We start from the raw sequence: 18,216 nt of genomic DNA, 5'->3' as shown, positions 1-18,216 counted from the left end.
GCAACATACTGCACGGCCCCGTTGTCCTGGAGAGATGTCCCTGCAAGTCCCTATGTTGTTAGGGGGTGACAAGATGCCACCAACCCCTGTGCCCACAGTGTGGCCAGCCCACAGATGATGCTGCCTGCAGCCCTGCCTGCTCCCACTTCACCTCTGGGTGATGGGCAACAGCCCTGCAATTGCATGTGCCCCAACCCTGACCACCACCAGCTTCATTGCATGCCCATGCTGATGTCCCCAGCCCTCACAAGACACCCAGTGTAGGTAGGTAACTAGCCAAGGGCAAGCTCTGCTTGCAGACACAGCCCAAAGCTGCTGCTCTTGAGGGGGATTTTGCTGCCCCACAGCCCCCTTGGTGCAACTCCCCCAAGGAGCGTGCAATAGGGACCTGCTCTCCCCTCCCTGCAGCACAAACCGTCTCCCAGCCCCTCTTTGCCATGGATCTCCAGCAAGCACCCTGTGGGTGAGCTCTGCTACCATGGCAGGTTCAAGGAGAGCACAAGTCCTTGAAGCATCTTAGAGGGATGGACTCAGCTTGATGGCAGGAGAAATGCTCCGGCTTGAAATAGCTGATGGAAGTGGATGGCTGGAAGATGCGCCCTGCTCTGAATCATGAAGCTCCTGCAGCTCCTGGCCTTGGGCGACGTGCTCACACAGCATGGCTGTGCACATACATGTGCACTGAGCTCATCCCTGCACACACGTACACTGCCTCCAGCCAGCCCCTGCCTATGCACACCTGCAGGCATACTTCCACCCCACACATAGCTGGGGACGTGTCCACCCCATCCCAGCACTGGAGGCAGGTCTGACAGAGGCAGCTCTCAGGCTTGGCCATGAGGCTGTGGTCTCTGCTGAGCCCTGGCCCCCATCCCAGGTAGGGACCAATGTAAGGTGGCTGGACCCCATCAGAGCATGGGCATCTCACAGCCTTGTGTGTGGGACCATATAGTCCATGGTCCTTCTAGACATATGGAAGCCCATGTAGCGTTCTAGATGCATGGAAGAAGGTGATGAGTTTGGGATAAACCACCCCCCTGGTTGGGTCCCACTTTGTCCTGGGACATCAGTGCAGCAGGACAGAACCCACGAGCAGCATGGCCAGGAGCTTTCCATCCGTGAGAAGTCAAGAAGCCATCGATTTTTGCCATTAGAGGGGGTGTGCCCAGAGCAGATGAGCTGCAAGTAAAGCCACACACTGAATAATTCATGGCAAAGGATGACAAAGCCCATGGCTAGGCTGGGGAAGCCTCTCCATGTCCTCCGGCTTCTGCCTCCCAAGGACGTGGTCTTTGCTTCTGCCCCAGGGTGTTGGATGTGGGCTGGGATGAGGAACCAGCACTGCTCTGGTTCACAGGGACCTGGGGGGCACACACTGGTCCCTGAGCTGGTCCCAACAGAGCAGGGATGGTGAAACTCCAGAACTGCTCATACGGTTTGCACCCCAGAGCGGCTGGGCACTGCGGAAAGATCATTAAGAAGAAGAAAAACAAGTCCAGGTTGGACGGGGCTTGAAGCAACCTGGTCCAGTGGAAGGTGTCCCTGCCCATGGCAGGGGGTTGGAACTGGATGAGCTTTAAGGTCCCTTCCAACACAAACCATTCCAGGATTCCATGATGATACTGCTGGCATGACTACCCTGGCATGCACCATTGGTGCAAAGCCACCTTCTGGGGCAGGGATACCCATCATGGGGCAAAGATACCACTTGTGGCATGGGAACACCCCTCACAAGGCACCATGATGTCCTGCTGTGCTCAGTGGAACTGGCAAGCTATGTCCTGCCAGTCCCACTGTGTCCAGCCACACAGTGGAGAGCAGCCCCTCAGGGATGGATCCCAGGCTGCCTTCTCCACTGTCACCCAGGGGCACCAAGGCTAAGAGGGACGCCTCAGGGTTGTGCCATGGGTAAGTAAGTCGGATGTGGCACTGCGGTGCATGGGGAGGGTGGGCTGAGCTTGCCAGGCCACAGCTGTGGAACCGATGAGCTCTAAGGCAGCAGCCCAGAGCCAGGAGAGGGTGGCTAGAGCCTGGGCAGGGCCGGTGGTGGCAGCTGAGGAGTTAACTTCCCAGCTCCCCGCATGGATCTGGAGCTATTAATACTCACACGCTGGTTTTGCTGTCAGAGCGAGCGGCAGCTCTGCCGGTGAGACAGGCCCCGTGAAGCCGCTGCACAGCCACAGTGCAACTTTTCCTCCCTGAGCGCGTGGGGCTCCTGGCCCAGCCGCCTGCCTGCAGACCCTGCCAGACCCTGCCAGATCCTGCCAGAGCCTGCCAGAGCCTGCCAGAGCCTGCCAGACCCCACCAGAGCCTGCTGGACCCTACCAAACCCTGCCAGAACCTGCCAAACCCTACTGGACCTTGCCAGACTCTGCCAGAACCTGCCAAACCCTGCCGGATCCTGCCAGACCCTGCCAAACCCTGCTGGACCTGCCAGAGCCTCTGCATCCCACCTTCCACAAGCTGCTGTGCATGGGACACTTCCCTGGCAGTGACACAGACACCATCGGGTACCATATGGGCGCTGGGCATCGGAGAGGGGCAGCCACTTCCCACAGCCTCTGAAGCATCTCAGGGCTTGGCAGGGGCCTCCCCCTGCCCTTCCAGACTCCTCAGCCCAGTGATAGCACCCCAGGTCGCTGCACACACCCTCTGAGCACCCTCTGTCCAGGCAGCCCAATGGGTGCCAGGGTGGCGTTGGGCACTGCCAGTCACGCATCGAGGGTGACACAGGACGTAGCACATCCTGGCGCTGCCTCAGTGCATGATGAGCAGCTGGCCCCGACACTCAGCCCGGCTGTGTGAAGGGCTCTCGACACCATGGCTCCAGACAGGCAAGTGTGAGCCTTCGGCTGCCAGCGGTACTGGTGAGGGCAGGAAGATGCCAACACTCCTGCGGCACTGCCTGGCCTGTGGTGTGCTGAGTGATGGATTCCTTCTGCTTCATCTGCTTCCAGAAAGAGGAGCTGCAGCCCCTGCACCTGCACAGGTCAGTGCCACCGTGCCCGGCTGGTGGGGACATGCTGCAAGCCCATAAGGCGCATGAGAGCACAGCACCGAGCTGAGCTGGGCACTGTGCCGGTAGGAGAGCTACCGGCCTTGGTTGTGCCAAAGTTCCGCTTGGAGCAAGCATATCCAGGTGGCCAAAGCAGAGCAGGGCCATGCTGTGCCATGCCAGGGAGAGGCTGTGTGCACAGCAAGTGTGCATCCAGCAGGTGCTTTCCTAGCAGGAGCTCTCCAGAATGCAGGGTGCCATGCTGAGTGGTGCTGGTGTGCCCATAGGAGCAGGGCTGTTGGCAGCAACCCCGTGGCATTCCAGAGCCCTCTTGCCAATCCTGCTCACTCAAAGGGGATCCCTGCTGGACTCTGCTGTCACCTTCAGGGCAGGCACTGGCTGGGGTCATCAAGGAGGGTCACCAGGCTGCTCTTGGCAGTGGCAATGCCACTTGCCTTCCCTTCCCCAAAGCTCCTCTGCCATCCATGCTGCTGAGCCCCAGCCAAGGCAAATGTGCCAGTGCCAGAATGAGCCAGGCAGCCGGCAGGAATGTGAAGTGTGAACGCTGGCACACGTTGTGCCCAACTGCTCCTCGGTGGCACCGAGCCACTGCCGGCTCCTGTCCCTTGCTGCCATCCCCGGAGCACAGCTCCCTCCATGGCGGGGAGCCCCCCCAAGTGCTGGATGCCCACAGGGAGGCTGGGGGTGGTGATGCTGCCGGGATGCTGGCCAGGCCAGGCTGGGACAGTGTGAACTGTCTGTGCTTCCTCCTGGTGTGTGAGGAGCTGTAGGATTTGTTTTGGTGTAAATCATGGGGTTTGGAGCCTTGATTCCCGTGTGTCGCTGCCAATGAGCTTAGCACTGGCTGGGATGGCACTAGGAGGTGGTGGTGGGAAACGGATGGGAGAGGGCTTTGGGTGTGGGTGCTGCTGGATGGAGAGGGATACAGAGCACCCCCGGGGCTCCCTTCTCACATCCTGATTCGGGGTTGGAGGCAACTGCCTGCATCCAGCCTGTGCTGGGCCACAGGTGGCACAAGCTTGGCATTCCCAGCTGGTGTGGGGCAATATGGCGGCTCCAGATCCTGTGTGGTGGCCACGGGGACCACCCCCCCGGGGATGGGAACAGCAAGGGATGGACAGCCGTGGCTTGTCCCAAGAGACTTCTCCTCGTGCTGCCTGATTCAACGTGGGCTGCATGGCTGAGGATCCCCGGGTTGTCACCAGCCTGTCCCTGCCAGCCTTGTCCCAGGCCATTGCCCATTGGCTGCCACCAGCCTCTGGGGACAGGGCCACCGTCGCCTGCTGCCGCCGGCACAGCAGCTGCGGGGTGGGATTGCCCCGGGCCGGGGGGTGCAGGCAGAGGGACCCTCCGAGTGCTCCCCACTCCACCATCGCCCCACCCCGGCCCTGCGCTGTCACCCGAGCCAGCGGGAACGTGCGGGACACGCAAGTGGGTGCCGAAGGCAGCGTGTCTGTCCCCGCAGCCTCGCTAGATGGTGCCAGGAGAACGGGCTGCGAGCGGAGGCCGCGGGCAGGCGGGGCCGGGAGGCGGTGAGCGGGACAGGGTGATGGGGTGGTGGGGTACCCGAGCGATGGGGTGCCCATGGCTCTCCCCGTGCTCCCAATTCAATCCTGCTTGTTGCTTTGCCCCCGCTTGGTGATGGGCGCACAGGCAGCGATTCAGCTGTGTCTGAGGCTCCAGACCCAGATGAGGTGTGTGAGGGGGGCAGCGCCGTGTCCCCGCCGCACCCCCAAATCCCACCCTCCCATGAAGAAACCCGTTCTGCTTCTTTTCAGAAGAAACCCGTTCCGAAGGAAACAGTTCTGTTTCCTTTCAACCCAGCAGTTGAATAGTCATCATTATGCTCCAGAGTCAATACCACGTCCCAGCGCCTTGCGGACGGTGCTGCAGGTCCTGACCTAGGCCATGCCGGGAGCAGGACGCTGTGCCCCCTATCCGGCTGGCTCGAGTCCATCCTGTGCCCCCAGGAGCACAGCACGGGCCCTGGAGGACCACAAGAGGTTGGCAGCCCCCCAGTGGCCCCCAACAGTGGCTTGGCAAGTCCCCGCCACACAGCCAAGCTGCAGATCGTGCCCCACAGCGCCTGGGCTGCTTCTCCCTCAACTTGAGAGCATCCGCTGGGAATCTCTACCCAGCAGCGGCAGCAGAGATAGAGCACGCTGCTCAGGGACACCACCGAGGTGGAGGGCACTCAACCCAGTGCTCCGGGAACCAGCTCCCTCCTTTCTCCTTGAACGCCCCCGGCTGGGTACTGTCCCCAGGGACCGAGGGGACATGCAGCCCCCCAACACGGATTGTTCCCCGCGGGCTGGCGCTGCGGAGGACTGATAGGGCGGACAGCGGGAAGAAGGTCACAGCAGTGACACTGCACCCAGTGGCGAGGCAGAGGAAGGGATGTCCGACCGCAGCGGCCGGACGGAAGGTTTCGGAGCTTGGGGGAAAAACATCCCAAAGCATCTGGAGATGCGGCTGGAGCTCCCGAGCTGAGCGCGTCCCCTCTGCTGGTGCTGCGGCTCCCGGCGTGCTCTGCTCCCGAGTCGCCCTCCTCCTTCCCTCCCCGCCTGCTCCTTCCCAGCATCCCTGCCAGCATCTTAGGGCAGGTTTCAGCGTCTGTCACCGAAGCGTGACAGGCTGCAGGGAGCTGTAGTACCCTGACCCATGGCTCCCACTGCCGGGGGAGCAGGGGAGAGACCAAATGATAGCAAAGGAACAAGCGACTTTGTCACTGGATTTGGAGGGGATTTGGCTTGCTAAAAACATTTTGGGCTTTTCAGGTCCTTTCCGTGCTGCCTGCCCTGTCCAAGTGCAGCTCTTGCGGTACAAGGCAGGACATTTCTTTTCCAAGCAGAAATCCCGGGGGCATTCATAGTCCCCTGAGGAGCCATGGGCTCATTGCATGGTTTGGGATCACACTGGGTGATACACGTTTGATCTGGCTCCTTTCATCTCGCCAATCTGAATTAGTTATTAATATTCTTTGAAGACCATGAGCACCAAATGGTGCTATAGGTGTTACTATCAGTGTGTGACCCACGTGCTGCCGATGTGCTGGCCTGCAGTCTGGCAGCCGCACAGATTCCCACGGATCCCTGGCAGGCCCTATGGAGCCCTACAGAGCCCTGCCACAGCCCAGCTGGTCTGTTACTGAGATCTCACCTGGGGCACGGCACAGCCCCTTGCTCCAGCACTGGTGCGGTGGCACTGGGAGCCAAGCTGGGTGCGGAGTGTGCAATGCTGCTGCCACAGCCCTCGCCATCCCCCTGTGGGCTCCTGGGCACCGGCGCCTCACGCACGCTTGACCTAGAAACAGCCCCAAGCTATAAATAGGGCGTGCAGAAGGAGGGCTCAGAGACACAGCTCGGAACGACACAAGCAGGAGGCTGCGGGAGCCGGGAGCCGCAGCGTGGCAAGGGCAGGCAGGGGACATGTGGGGTCGATGCCTTGTGTGGGTGCCACAGGAAGGGGCAAGGCTGGGCTCACTCCATCCCCTGCAGCCGATGGAGCAGGGCCTGCGAGGAAACACCAGTGCATTCCACCAGCCTGTGTCCTGCTGACACGGCAGAGCAGGATGTGTCCAGCTCTGCCCCATCTCCCATGCTGCGCCTGTTCCCAGCACCTCCGCATCTCCAGTGCCTGCCTGGCTTGTGGGGTCACTGGGCTCCGGTGGTGCAGGAGACAGCATTTCCCCCCTCATGCCACACAGATGCCCCATCCCAGTGGGGATCATGCATACTCAGAGCATCCAAGCCATGGGTACTGCGAGCTGTTGCAGGGACCAGTGATTGGAGGGGGATCAAGGGGACCAGCACATGCTCCTGAGAACACAGCTGCCTCTCATGCTGCCATGACCCTAGGCTGGTGATGCCCTGGGTCGCTGCTGGATGGGAGAAGGGTGACAATGTCACCGCAATGCCTGGCACCAAATCAATGAGGTGTCAGAATGCGATTCCATCTCTTCCTTTAGATTAATTTATGACACCAACTGCTCACGTGGCAGCAGGACGGCCCTGGTCCCAGCGGTGCATGGGAACAACCTACTGCCACCCCTTGGAGCATGGGGCAGCCCCATGGCTGTGGGTCAGCTCAAAAGCATCATCAACGGAAGCGAAGGGACCTGGTGTCCAGCTAAGAGCCGACGGACCCCAAAGCCAACCATGGCCTGTGTTAGAACATCCCTGCTCAGCCCCAGTGAGCAAAGAAAGAGATCTTGAAGGACTACAACAGCCCAGGGATGCTCTGAGGAGGGGCACGGTGTCCTCCCCTCGGGAGAGCTGCCCCTGGGCTGGAGGTGCGCAGAGCCCTCTGGCTCTGGCATTGCTGGCTGAATGCACTGCTGGAGCATTCTGAGACTGAGGAAGCCCCACACAAGTGCCTCTGCCTCGGCCGCCTTCTCTGGGCTCTGTGCGAGCTGTCCCACATCCTGGAGTGCACGGCAGGAGGAGCCGCGTATCCCACACGTGTTCTGGTGTGATGGTGGCCATCACCTGTACTGAAGGCGAAGGGATCTGAAGTCTTGGGAGGATCTGGGAGAGTGGGAAACAGCGAACGTGCCGGCAGCAGGATGTGGCCAGGCACAAGGACGTTTCAGATGCATGCTGTGGGTGGCAGTGACTCCCCGATGCTCCAGGAGTGGACTGTCCGAGCCCGTTGAGCGGGGTGGGGAAGGGGCTGAGGAGCCAGACCCCTGCCTGGGGAGCTGAAAGGGACCGAGCCCCGCCTGAAGTCCCGGAGGCCGGGTGCGCTGTGTCCCCGGCTCCACTCGCCGGACACCGGCTGCCTCCCGCACAGACCACCTTGAGGGATCCGGTGCTGGGGGGGTAGGACCGGGTTCTCCCAGCACCAGCGCAGGGGGAGCGGCGGCGGCTCCCCCCGAGTCCTCCGCGGGGCGGTGCCGGTGCCGGGCGGAGCTCGGGGCGGGGCGGTGCTGCCCTGCCGGGGGGTGCGGGGGGGCTCCGCCGCTCCGCTCCGCTCCTCCGGTGCCGGCGGCGGGGCCGCGGCATGAGCCCGGCGGGGCGGGCGGCAGCGGCGCGGCGCGGCCCCGCGCGGGGAACGGGCGGCAGCGGCTCCTCTCCCGCCGAGAACGGGGAGCGGCGGCTCGCCCCACCGGTAAGGAGGCGGCAGCGGCGGGGAAGGGGCGCGAGGGGCGCCGATACCGGCCCAAGCCTTTGTGGCGGGGCCGCCCTTTGTCTGCCCGCACGGCGTGGAGTGGGGCGTGGGGCGGCGGCGGGCTGGAAAATCCATCACGGTATCACCGGCATGAACAACGGGGAGGGGGGATGCACCGGGAGATGCGGGTGCTGCCCCCGGGGCGCCGCCCCCCCCCGCCGCCACCTGCGCCCGGCCCCGGCCCTGCGGCTGCGGGGACAACGCGGGGCCGGAGACGGAAGCGGTTGAGTCCCACTTGAGCGGAGTTAGCGCCGGAGCAGGGTGGCGGGGGCCGACCAGGGCGGCGGCGATGCGGGGGGTCGTGCCCTGACAGGCGGTCACTGACTGCCTCCGAGGGAGGAAGGAGTCCCCGTGAATGGGGGGGGGCTGAGGGGGGGCAGGTTGGGAGGATGCGCTGAGATGTTGGAAGCGGCTGGAGGCAGGGGAAGGGCATCAGGGAGGGGAGAGGTGGCCTCGGGGGCACCTCAGGCCACCTCCCGTCGCCTTCCCTCGCCGCCAGCGCGGTGCGGGCACAGGAACCGGCCTTCAGCCCGCACCACCCTCTCGCCGGCAGCGGCTCGGGAGCGGCTCGGGAACGGGAAGCGTGACCCACTTTCCTCCAGGTCCGGCCTCGCCATCGCGGCGGCCGCGGGAGGGCGGGTGATGCCGGCGGGAATCCTGCCGCAGCTCGGGGTGACAGCGCGGGGAGCCGGAGCTGTTCAGCCTCGGCTCCTGTCTGCGCTGGCTCTGGCATCGCGGTCACCCGCTGGGAGCCGAAGCTGCGAGGCTGTGCCCCCATGCCGAGGCCCTGGCTCGCGGTGTGGCTGTGGCATGAATGGGCAGGGATGCTGCGGGAAGAGGCTGCCTGGGGGCAATGGGGCAAAAGCGAGGCCAGGGAGAGGTGGGAGCATCCCCCCGGTGGGAGCCGGGGCGATGCCCGGGCTGCCAGGTCACAGCAGCTCTGGCCATGAGGGTCCCACGTGGGGCTGGACACAGCCCCACCATGTGTAAGGGCCGTGAAGCCCCTCAGAGGGGCGGTGGGGCTGGTGTCGCAGCAGGGTGATGTGTCCCACTGTCCCCCAGAGTGTGAGGGGCCGAAGGCCGCTGGCCCCACTGTGGGGACCGGGCGGGCAACGGGCAGGTGCCGCTCCGGCCGTTTGTCTTTGCAGATCCCAAATGCTGCCGGCGCTGGTGGAAGAGTTTTGGGAGGGAGATGATGACAGGCTGATGAAACCAATCAAACAATGAAGTAATCATAAATCCCAGTGCTGGCGGCAAAGGCGGGAGGAGCTGGCGGCTGATGGAGCTGAGGCCCTAACGAAGCCACCCCACTCACCAGGAAAAATCCCAGGAGGCCGAAGCACTCAAAGGCACTAAGGTCCTGTGTCAGGGGTCGACGGATGGAGACTGTGCCGATGAGGGCAGGGAAAATCCTGCTGGCTTCTCTGGGAGAGCCTTGTGGAGGGCACAGAGGACGGCGTGGAGCACTGGCTCCCCGGGGAGTGGCAGTCACCTATCCCTCAGGAGGACAGCATGAGCTGTTGCTGGAGAGAGCCTGGGGACTGCTTTATCTGCTCTTCTCAAATTTGCCTGCAAAACCTGAATCTGGGACCAAAAGCTGAAGAAGGTGGGCACAGGCCGATGGCTGGGATGGGAGATGGTTCTTGCAACGGGGAATGCTGCAGATGGGTGCAATAGGCCTGACCTTGCCCTGCAGTGAGACATCCCCACCGGGAACGCAGTTCCCACTGACCAGGGGACCCTTTCTTGGTGCTCACTGGCTTTGCTGAAGCTGATCCTGGTGCTGCGCAGTCTGCTCTGGTCCAGGCAAGGAACTGGTATGAGAAACTCCAGATAACTGGGAATTCAGTGCCATCGCATGGAGAAATGTCCCGGACTGGGGACACTGGGGAGTCACGGTTGCTGTGGGTGCTTTGATGGAGCTTTGGTGCTGGTTCAGGCTTGTGGTGTAAGCAGCTCATGTTTCCCAGTGCCCTTCCACTGCCACAGAGCCAGCAGGACATGGAGGTAGTGAGGTGGACTGCAAACTGGCTGAAGGAGAGAAGCCAGAGAGTTGTAGTCTATGGGGCGGAGTCTAGTTGGAGGCCTGTATCTAGTGGAGTGCCTCAAGGGTCAGTATTGGGACCAGTATTATTTAATATATTCATCAATGATTTAGATGAGGGAATTGAGTGTACTGTCAGCAAGTTTGCTGATGACACTAAGCTGGGAGGAGTGGCTGACACGCCAGAAGGCTGTGCTGCCATCCAGCGGGACCTGGACAGGCTGGAGAGTTGGGCAGGGAGAAACTTGATGAAATATAACAAGGGAAAGTGTAGAGTCCTGCATCTGGGCAGGAACAACCCCAGGTTCCAGTATAGGTTGGGGAACGACCTGTTAAGAGAGCAGTGTAGGGGAGAGGGACCTGGGGGTCCTAGTGGATGGCAGGATGACCATGAGCCAACACTGTGCCCTTGTGGCCAAGAAGGCCAATGGCATCCTGGGGTGTATTAGAAGGGGGGTGGTCAGTAGGTCCAGAGAGGTTCTCCTTCCCCTCTACTCTGCCCTGGTGAGACCGCATCTGGAATATTGTGTCCAGTTCTGGGCCCCTCAGTTCAAGAAGGACAGGGACCTGCTGGAGAGAGTCCAGCGCAGGGCAACTAAGATGATTGAGGGAGTGGAGCATCTCCCTTATGAGGAAAGGCTGAGGGAGCTGGGTCTCTTTAGCTTGGAGAAGAGGAGACTGAGGGGTGACCTTATTAGTGTATATAAATATATAAAGGGGGAGTGTCATGAGGATGGAGCCAGGCTCTTCTCAGTGGCAAACAATGATAGGACAAGGGGTAATGGGTACAAACTGGAACACAAGAGGTTCCACTTAAACTTGAGAAGAAACTTCTTCTCAGTGAGGGTGACAGAACACTGGAACAGGCTGCCCAGGGGGGTTGTGGAGTCTCCTTCTCTGAAGACATTCAAAACCCGCCTGGACACATTCCTGTGTAACCTTATCTAGGTGTTCCTGCTCTGGCAGGGGGATTGGACTAGATGATCTTTTGAGGTCCCTTCCAATCTCTAACATACTGTGATACTGTGATACCTGCCCCATCCGTCCATCCATCCACTGGCTCCTTGTTGGGTGGCTGCTCTTCTGGGGTTGCGGGATGCTGTCGGAGAGACTGTTCCACCTCCTGGACACACTCGGCTTGTTGGGATTGTTCCGGTGCAAAGGGACGCTGTCCTCACTTGTGCTGTGCTGGTTTTGTTTGGGCAGAGGATGCCTGGATGGGGTGGGTGCCCATGGCTCTGAGCCAAAGGAGATGTCTGTCCCCTCCCTGTGCCTGTGGAGCCATTGTCCTCATTCAGCGAAGGTGCCTTTGCCAGCCGTCCCTGGGCGCTGGTGCCCGGGAAAGCGATCTTAATAACCTTGTGCTGGTCCCAGCGGCGCAGAGGAGATGAGAGAATGTCCCTGGAATGGGGTCAGGCAGGAGCAGAGGCAGCAGAGGCTGGAAGTGGAGTGGGGCACAGGGAGGCTGAGGCACCTCCTGCCCCAGCAGGGCAGCATGGACAGCACTGTGAGTGGGGATGGCACTGACAGAACCAAGCACTCACTTGAGAATCACTTTGCTGGCTCAGTGGGTGGTTTGGAGAAAATAGGGGAGGTTTTGGAGCTGGCTGGGGTGCAGAGAGAGTGAGCTCCATGTGGACGGGTGTCCTGGCCTCCAGCCTGTGTTATCCGCTGATAACTAATGCCAATTACACTGTAATTAATGCTGTAGTAAGTGTTGTAATAGCAGAAGGGTTTGAGATGGGGACACGGGGAAATCAAAGCTCTGTGAAGTACCTGTGGTGTGGTCTGGGCATCTACAGGGCAGAGCAGCCTGTGCCCGCGCCTGCCATGCTGCCAGGTATTTCTCATTTCTTCCCTCTCTAAGGAGAAATCTGGGTCTTGCAATGACCCTGACCCTGCCTCATGTGGTTTTTCTCATCATTTTCCTGGTTCCTTGCCCCAGACCTGCTCATGGTGCAAATCCTGGCCCTTCACCAGGCTTCCAGCACACTGCCTGGCCACAGAGAACCCTGCCTCAGGCTCAGCCCAAACCCTTTGACCCCACTCAATAACCGGGTTCTTTTTCTGCCCTGTGGGTCTCTGATGTGCCCAGACAGGGTTATTTTCCCGCTTTTCCCTTCTTAATTTCCAAGCAGCTGCTGCTGCCTCCTCCACTGGGTGCCTGGGGCAGCTCTCCTGGGCTGCCTCTGCTCCTCTCAATGAGCTCTTAATGAGTTTGCAATTACTTATCGGCAGAGCTGATGTGCCCAGGGCTGGGAGCAGTGGAGCAGGATGCGGAGCAGGGGAAAGCATTCCCTTGCAGGGAGTATTGTGGTGGTGCTGGCCCTGGTACCCAGCAGGGTGCCAGGCTCTGGATATGGATATGGGATGCGTCTCTTGGGGTCTGCTCAGTGGTGTTGGAATGGAGCCAGGGAGGTCTGGGGAGGGGAGTGGCAGCTATTGACGGGAGACGAGTGGCTGCCTATAAATACCTGCCAGGGAACAAGGAAGAAGTGGGTGGATTATCCTCCTCACTCAATGAGATAAATGCTCCTGAAGCTTAAACACAGAACAATTTTAGTCTGAATAGTAGGAGAAATGGTTCAGGATGTTGAGATGATGGCATGAATCACCTGAGGTGAGCAATGGGGTCCCTGTGCCAATTGGCAGCACTTTTCCTTCCCCTTCACTGCTGCCTGGGGTCTCGTGCTGCAGGGCTTTTGCTGGGACTCAGCTGGGATGCACTTCGTTCCTCCCAGCTTTAAAAGATTCTTCTTCAACTACACCCAAAACAATGGAGCTGGGGCCCTGCGCTGGGAGAGGATTTTGGCTTCCCTCAGGCACAGCACTGGCTCCGCACCTCCAGTGCTTCAGGGCCCTGCAGTAGCAGCAGGAGGGGAGCTGGTGTGCCGGGAGAGGCCCTGTTTCTGCTCTGGTTTGACCTGGCGTTGATCATGTTGGCATGGCTGGCATGGGACAGAAAGCAGCCAAGGATGCAGGACCTCAACCTGGCCACGATGGCCCCGTGGCATCTCTTGTTCTGGCACTGTCCCCTTCTATGCCCATGAGTGTGCAGAACCAGCTGGACACAAGCCCTCACTCCCTCCCTGCTGCTGCCCCGCTTTGCTGCTTCCATCAACCCAACATGTTTTCCAAAGCAGTTCAATTTTCAGTGAAAGCTTCTGCCTTTACACCTTGTGTTTGGCCTCGGCGCATTGGGGGTTTTGCCACCATCGCTGCTGGTTTTCCCTGGGATTGGCCTTGGAGCTGTGTTCCTGTGGGCCTTGACAGTGAAGGGTGCATTGCACCCAGCTGGCTGTAATGAGGCACCGAAGCAGGATCCCAGCTGTAACAGAGGCACTGTGGCAGGATTCTGCTCCAGCAGCATAGCCTTGCTTCTACCCCACAGGCCTGCACCTCAGGATGTTTCCCTACTCCATAAATCTCCACAAATGCAGCATCTGCAGCGCTGGTGCAGTTGCAAAAACCCAGCAGCAGGCAGGAGGCAGGGGACATGGCTTGGCGGGACACCCTTTTCCCATGGGCATTTCTTGGTTGCTGGTTGGAAAGGAACTGCCTGAAAAATCCAATGGGCCTACTCAACCCTAGTGAGGCCACATCTGGAGTACTGTGTCCAATGTTGGGCTCCTCAGTACTAGACAGACAAGGAGCTGGTAGAAAAGGTCCAGCGGAGGCCACAAGGATGATCAGGGGTCTGGAGCATCTCTCTGATGAGGAGAGATTGCAGGAGCTGAGGCTGGTTAATCTAGAGAAGAGCAGTCTGAGAGGGGATCTCATCAATGCAGATCAGTACCTCAAAGGCAGGTGCCAGGAGGATGGTGCCAGACCCTTTTCAGTGGTGCCCAGCGACAAGAAGAGGTGCAATGGCCATAAACTAAAACACAACGAGTTCCATCTCAACATGAGGAAGAACTTCTTTCCATTGAGGGTGGCAGAGCACTGGAACAGGCTGCCCATGGGGGTTTGTGGTGTTCTCCCTCTCTGGAGACATCCCAAAGCCACCCGAACGCATTCCTGTGTAACCTGCTCCTGGTGGCCCTGCCTTGGCAGGGCGTTGGACTGGATGATCTCCAGAGGTCCCTTCCGATCCTAATGGTTCTGTGATTCTATGAAGTAGCCCTTGGCTTGGAGAGTTCTTTCTAGCAGCCATCCAGCCTCACTTCCTCTCTCGCATCCCACCAGTGGATTTCCTCTCAAACCCCATCTTTGCCAACTTGAACAGTTGGATTTCAACACTGGTTAACGAGGAGACATGGATGATGGTAAATTCAAGCGTAGACACAATTCTTCTTGCAGGATGCTGGGAGCTGTTTTTAGTCATGCATCCATCGAGCTGCTGCGCTGATCCACCTCCACCTCCAGCACTCAGACGCTGAAATGGTGCTCCTCATCCAGGAGGCCAATAAAACACTATGGAGATGAGCTGCTTGGGAGATCTTATGAGTCAAGCCGTTACATTTTTGGAACATCATGATGTTGAAGTTCCTTTTCTATTTTTTACCCAACTTCCCAGGAACACACAAAAAAATATATAATCAACTAAGAAGCTGAGCTCTGCTCTGGGATAAGAAGTGGCTACAAAACCCAAATGACGCCGGATTTCTCTGCCATGGTACCCAGCAGTGCCCATGTCTCTGCTTGGGATGGTTGTGTTGCACACTTGTGTGTGCTCATGGTGCGGGTTTGTGCTCTTGGGGGGCGATGGGGGGTGATGCAGCACCCTGAAGATGTCAGAGGAGATCCCGGAGTGGTTTTGCTGCTGCGGTGGTGTGGTGGGTGAGTCCAAGCTTGGCTCATGGGGAGGAAAAACTGCTGCTGGCTTGTCGGGAGGGTGGAACATCAGTGTTGTCATCTCTGCTCTGCACCAGAGCATTCAGCACAGCAGGGATGTGATGGATGATCAGAGGTATATGGTGGTGATTTGCTGCAGAACCTATGTCCTGCTTAGTGCCTGTGGTGTGGCCCTGGCCACACTCCAGAGCTCTGCAAAGGCAGGAGAGTGGAGACAGGGCTGGCTTCTGGGGTCCCCACTGGATCCCGTGGCCCTGCCTCTCACAGCATCTGGATCATCCTCTCCAGAGCCACTGGGTTGGTGGCTCCTGAGGACAGGGGGCTGGCATCCAGTGGGTGTTACTCAGTAGTGCCCTGAGCAGCCCAGTGCCTGCTCCAAGCCCCAGGGATGGGATGGGATGGGATGGGATGGGATGGGATGGGATGGGATGGGATGGGACGGGACAGGGGGTGGTGGCTTTGCAGCACCCATCGGGAGCGGTGACACCTCTGCCTTGCAGCGCAGCCATGAGTGCAGGTTCGATTGAGCAGGAGCCGTCGCGCAAGCTGGCCTGCTGCGGGGTGCCCCTCATCACCGAGGACATGCAGTCCCTGGCCATCCGCACCCTTTCAGGCACTGACATCAGCAAGCACTACGACCTCATCCGTGAGCTCGGCAAGGGCACCTACGGCAAGGTAGACCTGGTGTCCCACAAAAGCACAGGTGAGAGGAGCATGGGGGGCACTGGGGACATGGCTGCACTGGGAGTGGGGTGCCCAGCTTGTCCCAACTGTGCCCCAGGCTCATCCATATCTCCTGCCCACTGCAGGCACCAAGATGGCCCTGAAGTTCGTCAATAAGAGCAAGACGAAGCTGAAGAACTTCCTGCGGGAGTTCAGCATCACCAACACGCTCTCCTCCAGCCCCTTCATCATCAAGGTCTTCGATGTGGTCTTCGAGACCGAGGACTGCTACGTGTTTGCTCAGGAGTATGCCCCCGGCGGAGACCTCTTCGACATCATCCCGCCACAGGTGGGACCCCCTCCCGTGGGAGTCTTTTGGGGTGGGTGGGATTCAGTATCCCCAGGGCACTAAGCAAAGCTGCTGCTGTGCTTCAGTGGGACAGGGCCCCATGCACAAACACCAGGCATCCCTGTATGGGTTGGCCCTAACCACAAGCACCTACAAGCAAGACTGGGACCCATCACTCATCTCCTGGGGTGGCCTGAAACCCATCCCCTGTAGGTTCTTGGACCCATCACCCATCCCTAAGGTGGCCCGAAACCCATCCCCTGTAGGTCCTTGGACCCATCACGCATCCCTAGGGTAGCCCAGAACCAGCAGCCATGACCGTGTCGGACATGTAACCACACCAATGTGGCGGCCCTGGATGGGGTGGGATCACCAGGGGCTCGGTGGCTCGCAGGTGACACTGTGTCCCCACTTCCGCAGGTGGGGCTCCCCGAGGAGCTGGTGAAGCGCTGTGTGCAGCAGCTGGGCCTGGCCCTTGACTACATGCACAGCAAGAGCCTGGTGCACCGGGACATTAAGCCGGAGAACGTCCTGCTCTTCGACCGCGACTGTCGCCGCGTCAAACTGGCCGACTTTGGCATGACCCGCAAGGTGGGCTGCCGGGTAAAGCGCATCAGCGGCACCATCCCCTACACGGCGCCCGAGGTGTGCCAGGCCGGGCGGGCGGAGGGCTTTGCCGTGGACACCAGCATCGATGTCTGGGCCTTCGGGGTGCTCATCTTCTGCGTCCTCACCGGCAACTTCCCCTGGGAGGCGGCGGTGGCGTCGGACGCCTTCTTCGAGGAGTTTGTGCGGTGGCAGAAGGGGCGGCTGGCGGGGCTGCCCTCGCAGTGGCGGCGCTTCACGGACAGCGCCCTGCGCATGTTCCAGCGCCTGCTGGCCCTCGACCCCGAGAAGCGCTGCCCTGTCAAGGAGGTTTTCTACTTCATCAAGTGTGACCTGATGGCTGAGGTGCGGTGCCGACCCTCCTACCGCTCCCGCAAGCACGCCAGGGACAAGCTCCCAGCCGGGACACACTGCCATGAGGCAGCCGGGCCCTGCACTCCTGCCCCACTCAAGAGGACCGTGCTGACCGAGGGGAGCAGCCCCCGCGGCCCCGAGCCGAGCACAGCATCCCCGAGCACGGCGAGCAGGACAGACGGACGGCAGGACAAGGGCAAAGGGCAGATGGTCCTGGCCACAGCAATAGAGATTTGTGTGTGACGGCACCAGGGCAGCTAGCGGTGCCCGCCCATCCTGTCCTGTCCCCCCGCCATGGGGATGGGGATGGGGGTGCTGCTCATGGTGGTGGCATGAGCCGGGACCAGGCTCCTGGTCTCTCAAAGCAAAAAAAGATACAGAAAGCAAGAGGAAAAGGACAAAGCTGGCTGCGCTTTGCAGCGCTGAGGATGCTGATCCCCCACTTCCTGCCTGGTGGCAGCATGGCCAAGGGCACCGCTCACTGCCCATGAGGACACTGGTGCCCCGGCTCCTGCCACCAACAAGCCTCCCCCAGGGTGGCCCAGGAGGGGTCTCCCAGTGTGGGGAGAATGCACTGAGGAAGCTGCATGCCTGGGGGTCACTGCCCAGGGTGGTGGGGCCAAGGCAGTTGGTACCCACCAGCTCTCCCTGCCCCCTGCTCGAGGGAAGGCCGATGACGCTGCATATGGAAGAGGCCTCTGGGGAGGCTTTAACCCATTCCATCAGTCCCTGCCCCATTGGTGGGGCCAGGAAGTGATGGAGGGCTGGTGATGGGAAGCTGGGGGTCACCAGCTGCCTCCCTGCCGCAGGAGATGCTGGCAGCCATTGATGTAGCAGTGTTCCTGTGTGTTGTTGTGTGTCCCGACCGCCGGCAGCCCTGGCCCGCCCTGTCCTGCCGCTGGCAGCCCGAGGCCCCCACAGGGGGACTGGTCCCCTCGCAGCCAGGAGCTGAGCTCCGCAGTGCCAATGTCCAGCAGGTTGGATGCTCGGCATGGGCGGCTCTGCCATGGTGGTGTCCCCTTGTCCCCTCTGCAGACTTTTTGTACCCAGGGACTGGAAGAGGCGGTGGTGGCGCATCTCCAGGCTGGTCTGCACAACCTGGGGGCTTCGAGCAGAATCCTGTGATGTCCTCATCGCCCCTCCTTGCTGTCACCCCTTCCCCAAACCCATTACCCTCCCGCTGGTGGGGAGGCAGCAGTGGGGTGGCCCCCCAAGGCTGGC

At 60.4% G+C, this 18,216-nt stretch overlaps 1 protein-coding gene across 1 annotated transcript; it reads left to right on the top strand.

The window, feature by feature from the left end:
* Positions 1–2,927: 2,927 nt before the first annotated feature.
* SBK1 (SH3 domain binding kinase 1) lies at positions 2,928–17,238 on the top strand (the record flags this gene model as incomplete). Its single annotated transcript, XM_080619886.1, has 4 exons — positions 2,928–2,989; positions 15,524–15,726; positions 15,833–16,035; positions 16,456–17,238. The coding sequence occupies 4 exons, from the start codon at positions 2,928–2,930 to the stop codon at positions 17,236–17,238; spliced, it is 1,251 nt and encodes a 416-aa protein (XP_080476012.1).
* Between the last annotated feature and the right edge of the window lie 978 nt (positions 17,239–18,216).

This window comes from Psittacula echo (assembly GCF_963264785.1).
Source record: "Psittacula echo genome assembly, chromosome: 5".
Classification (NCBI taxonomy): Eukaryota; Metazoa; Chordata; class Aves; order Psittaciformes; family Psittacidae; genus Psittacula; species Psittacula echo.
Note: the sequence above shows the minus strand (reverse complement) of the source record. Positions and strands in the feature narration are given on the sequence as shown.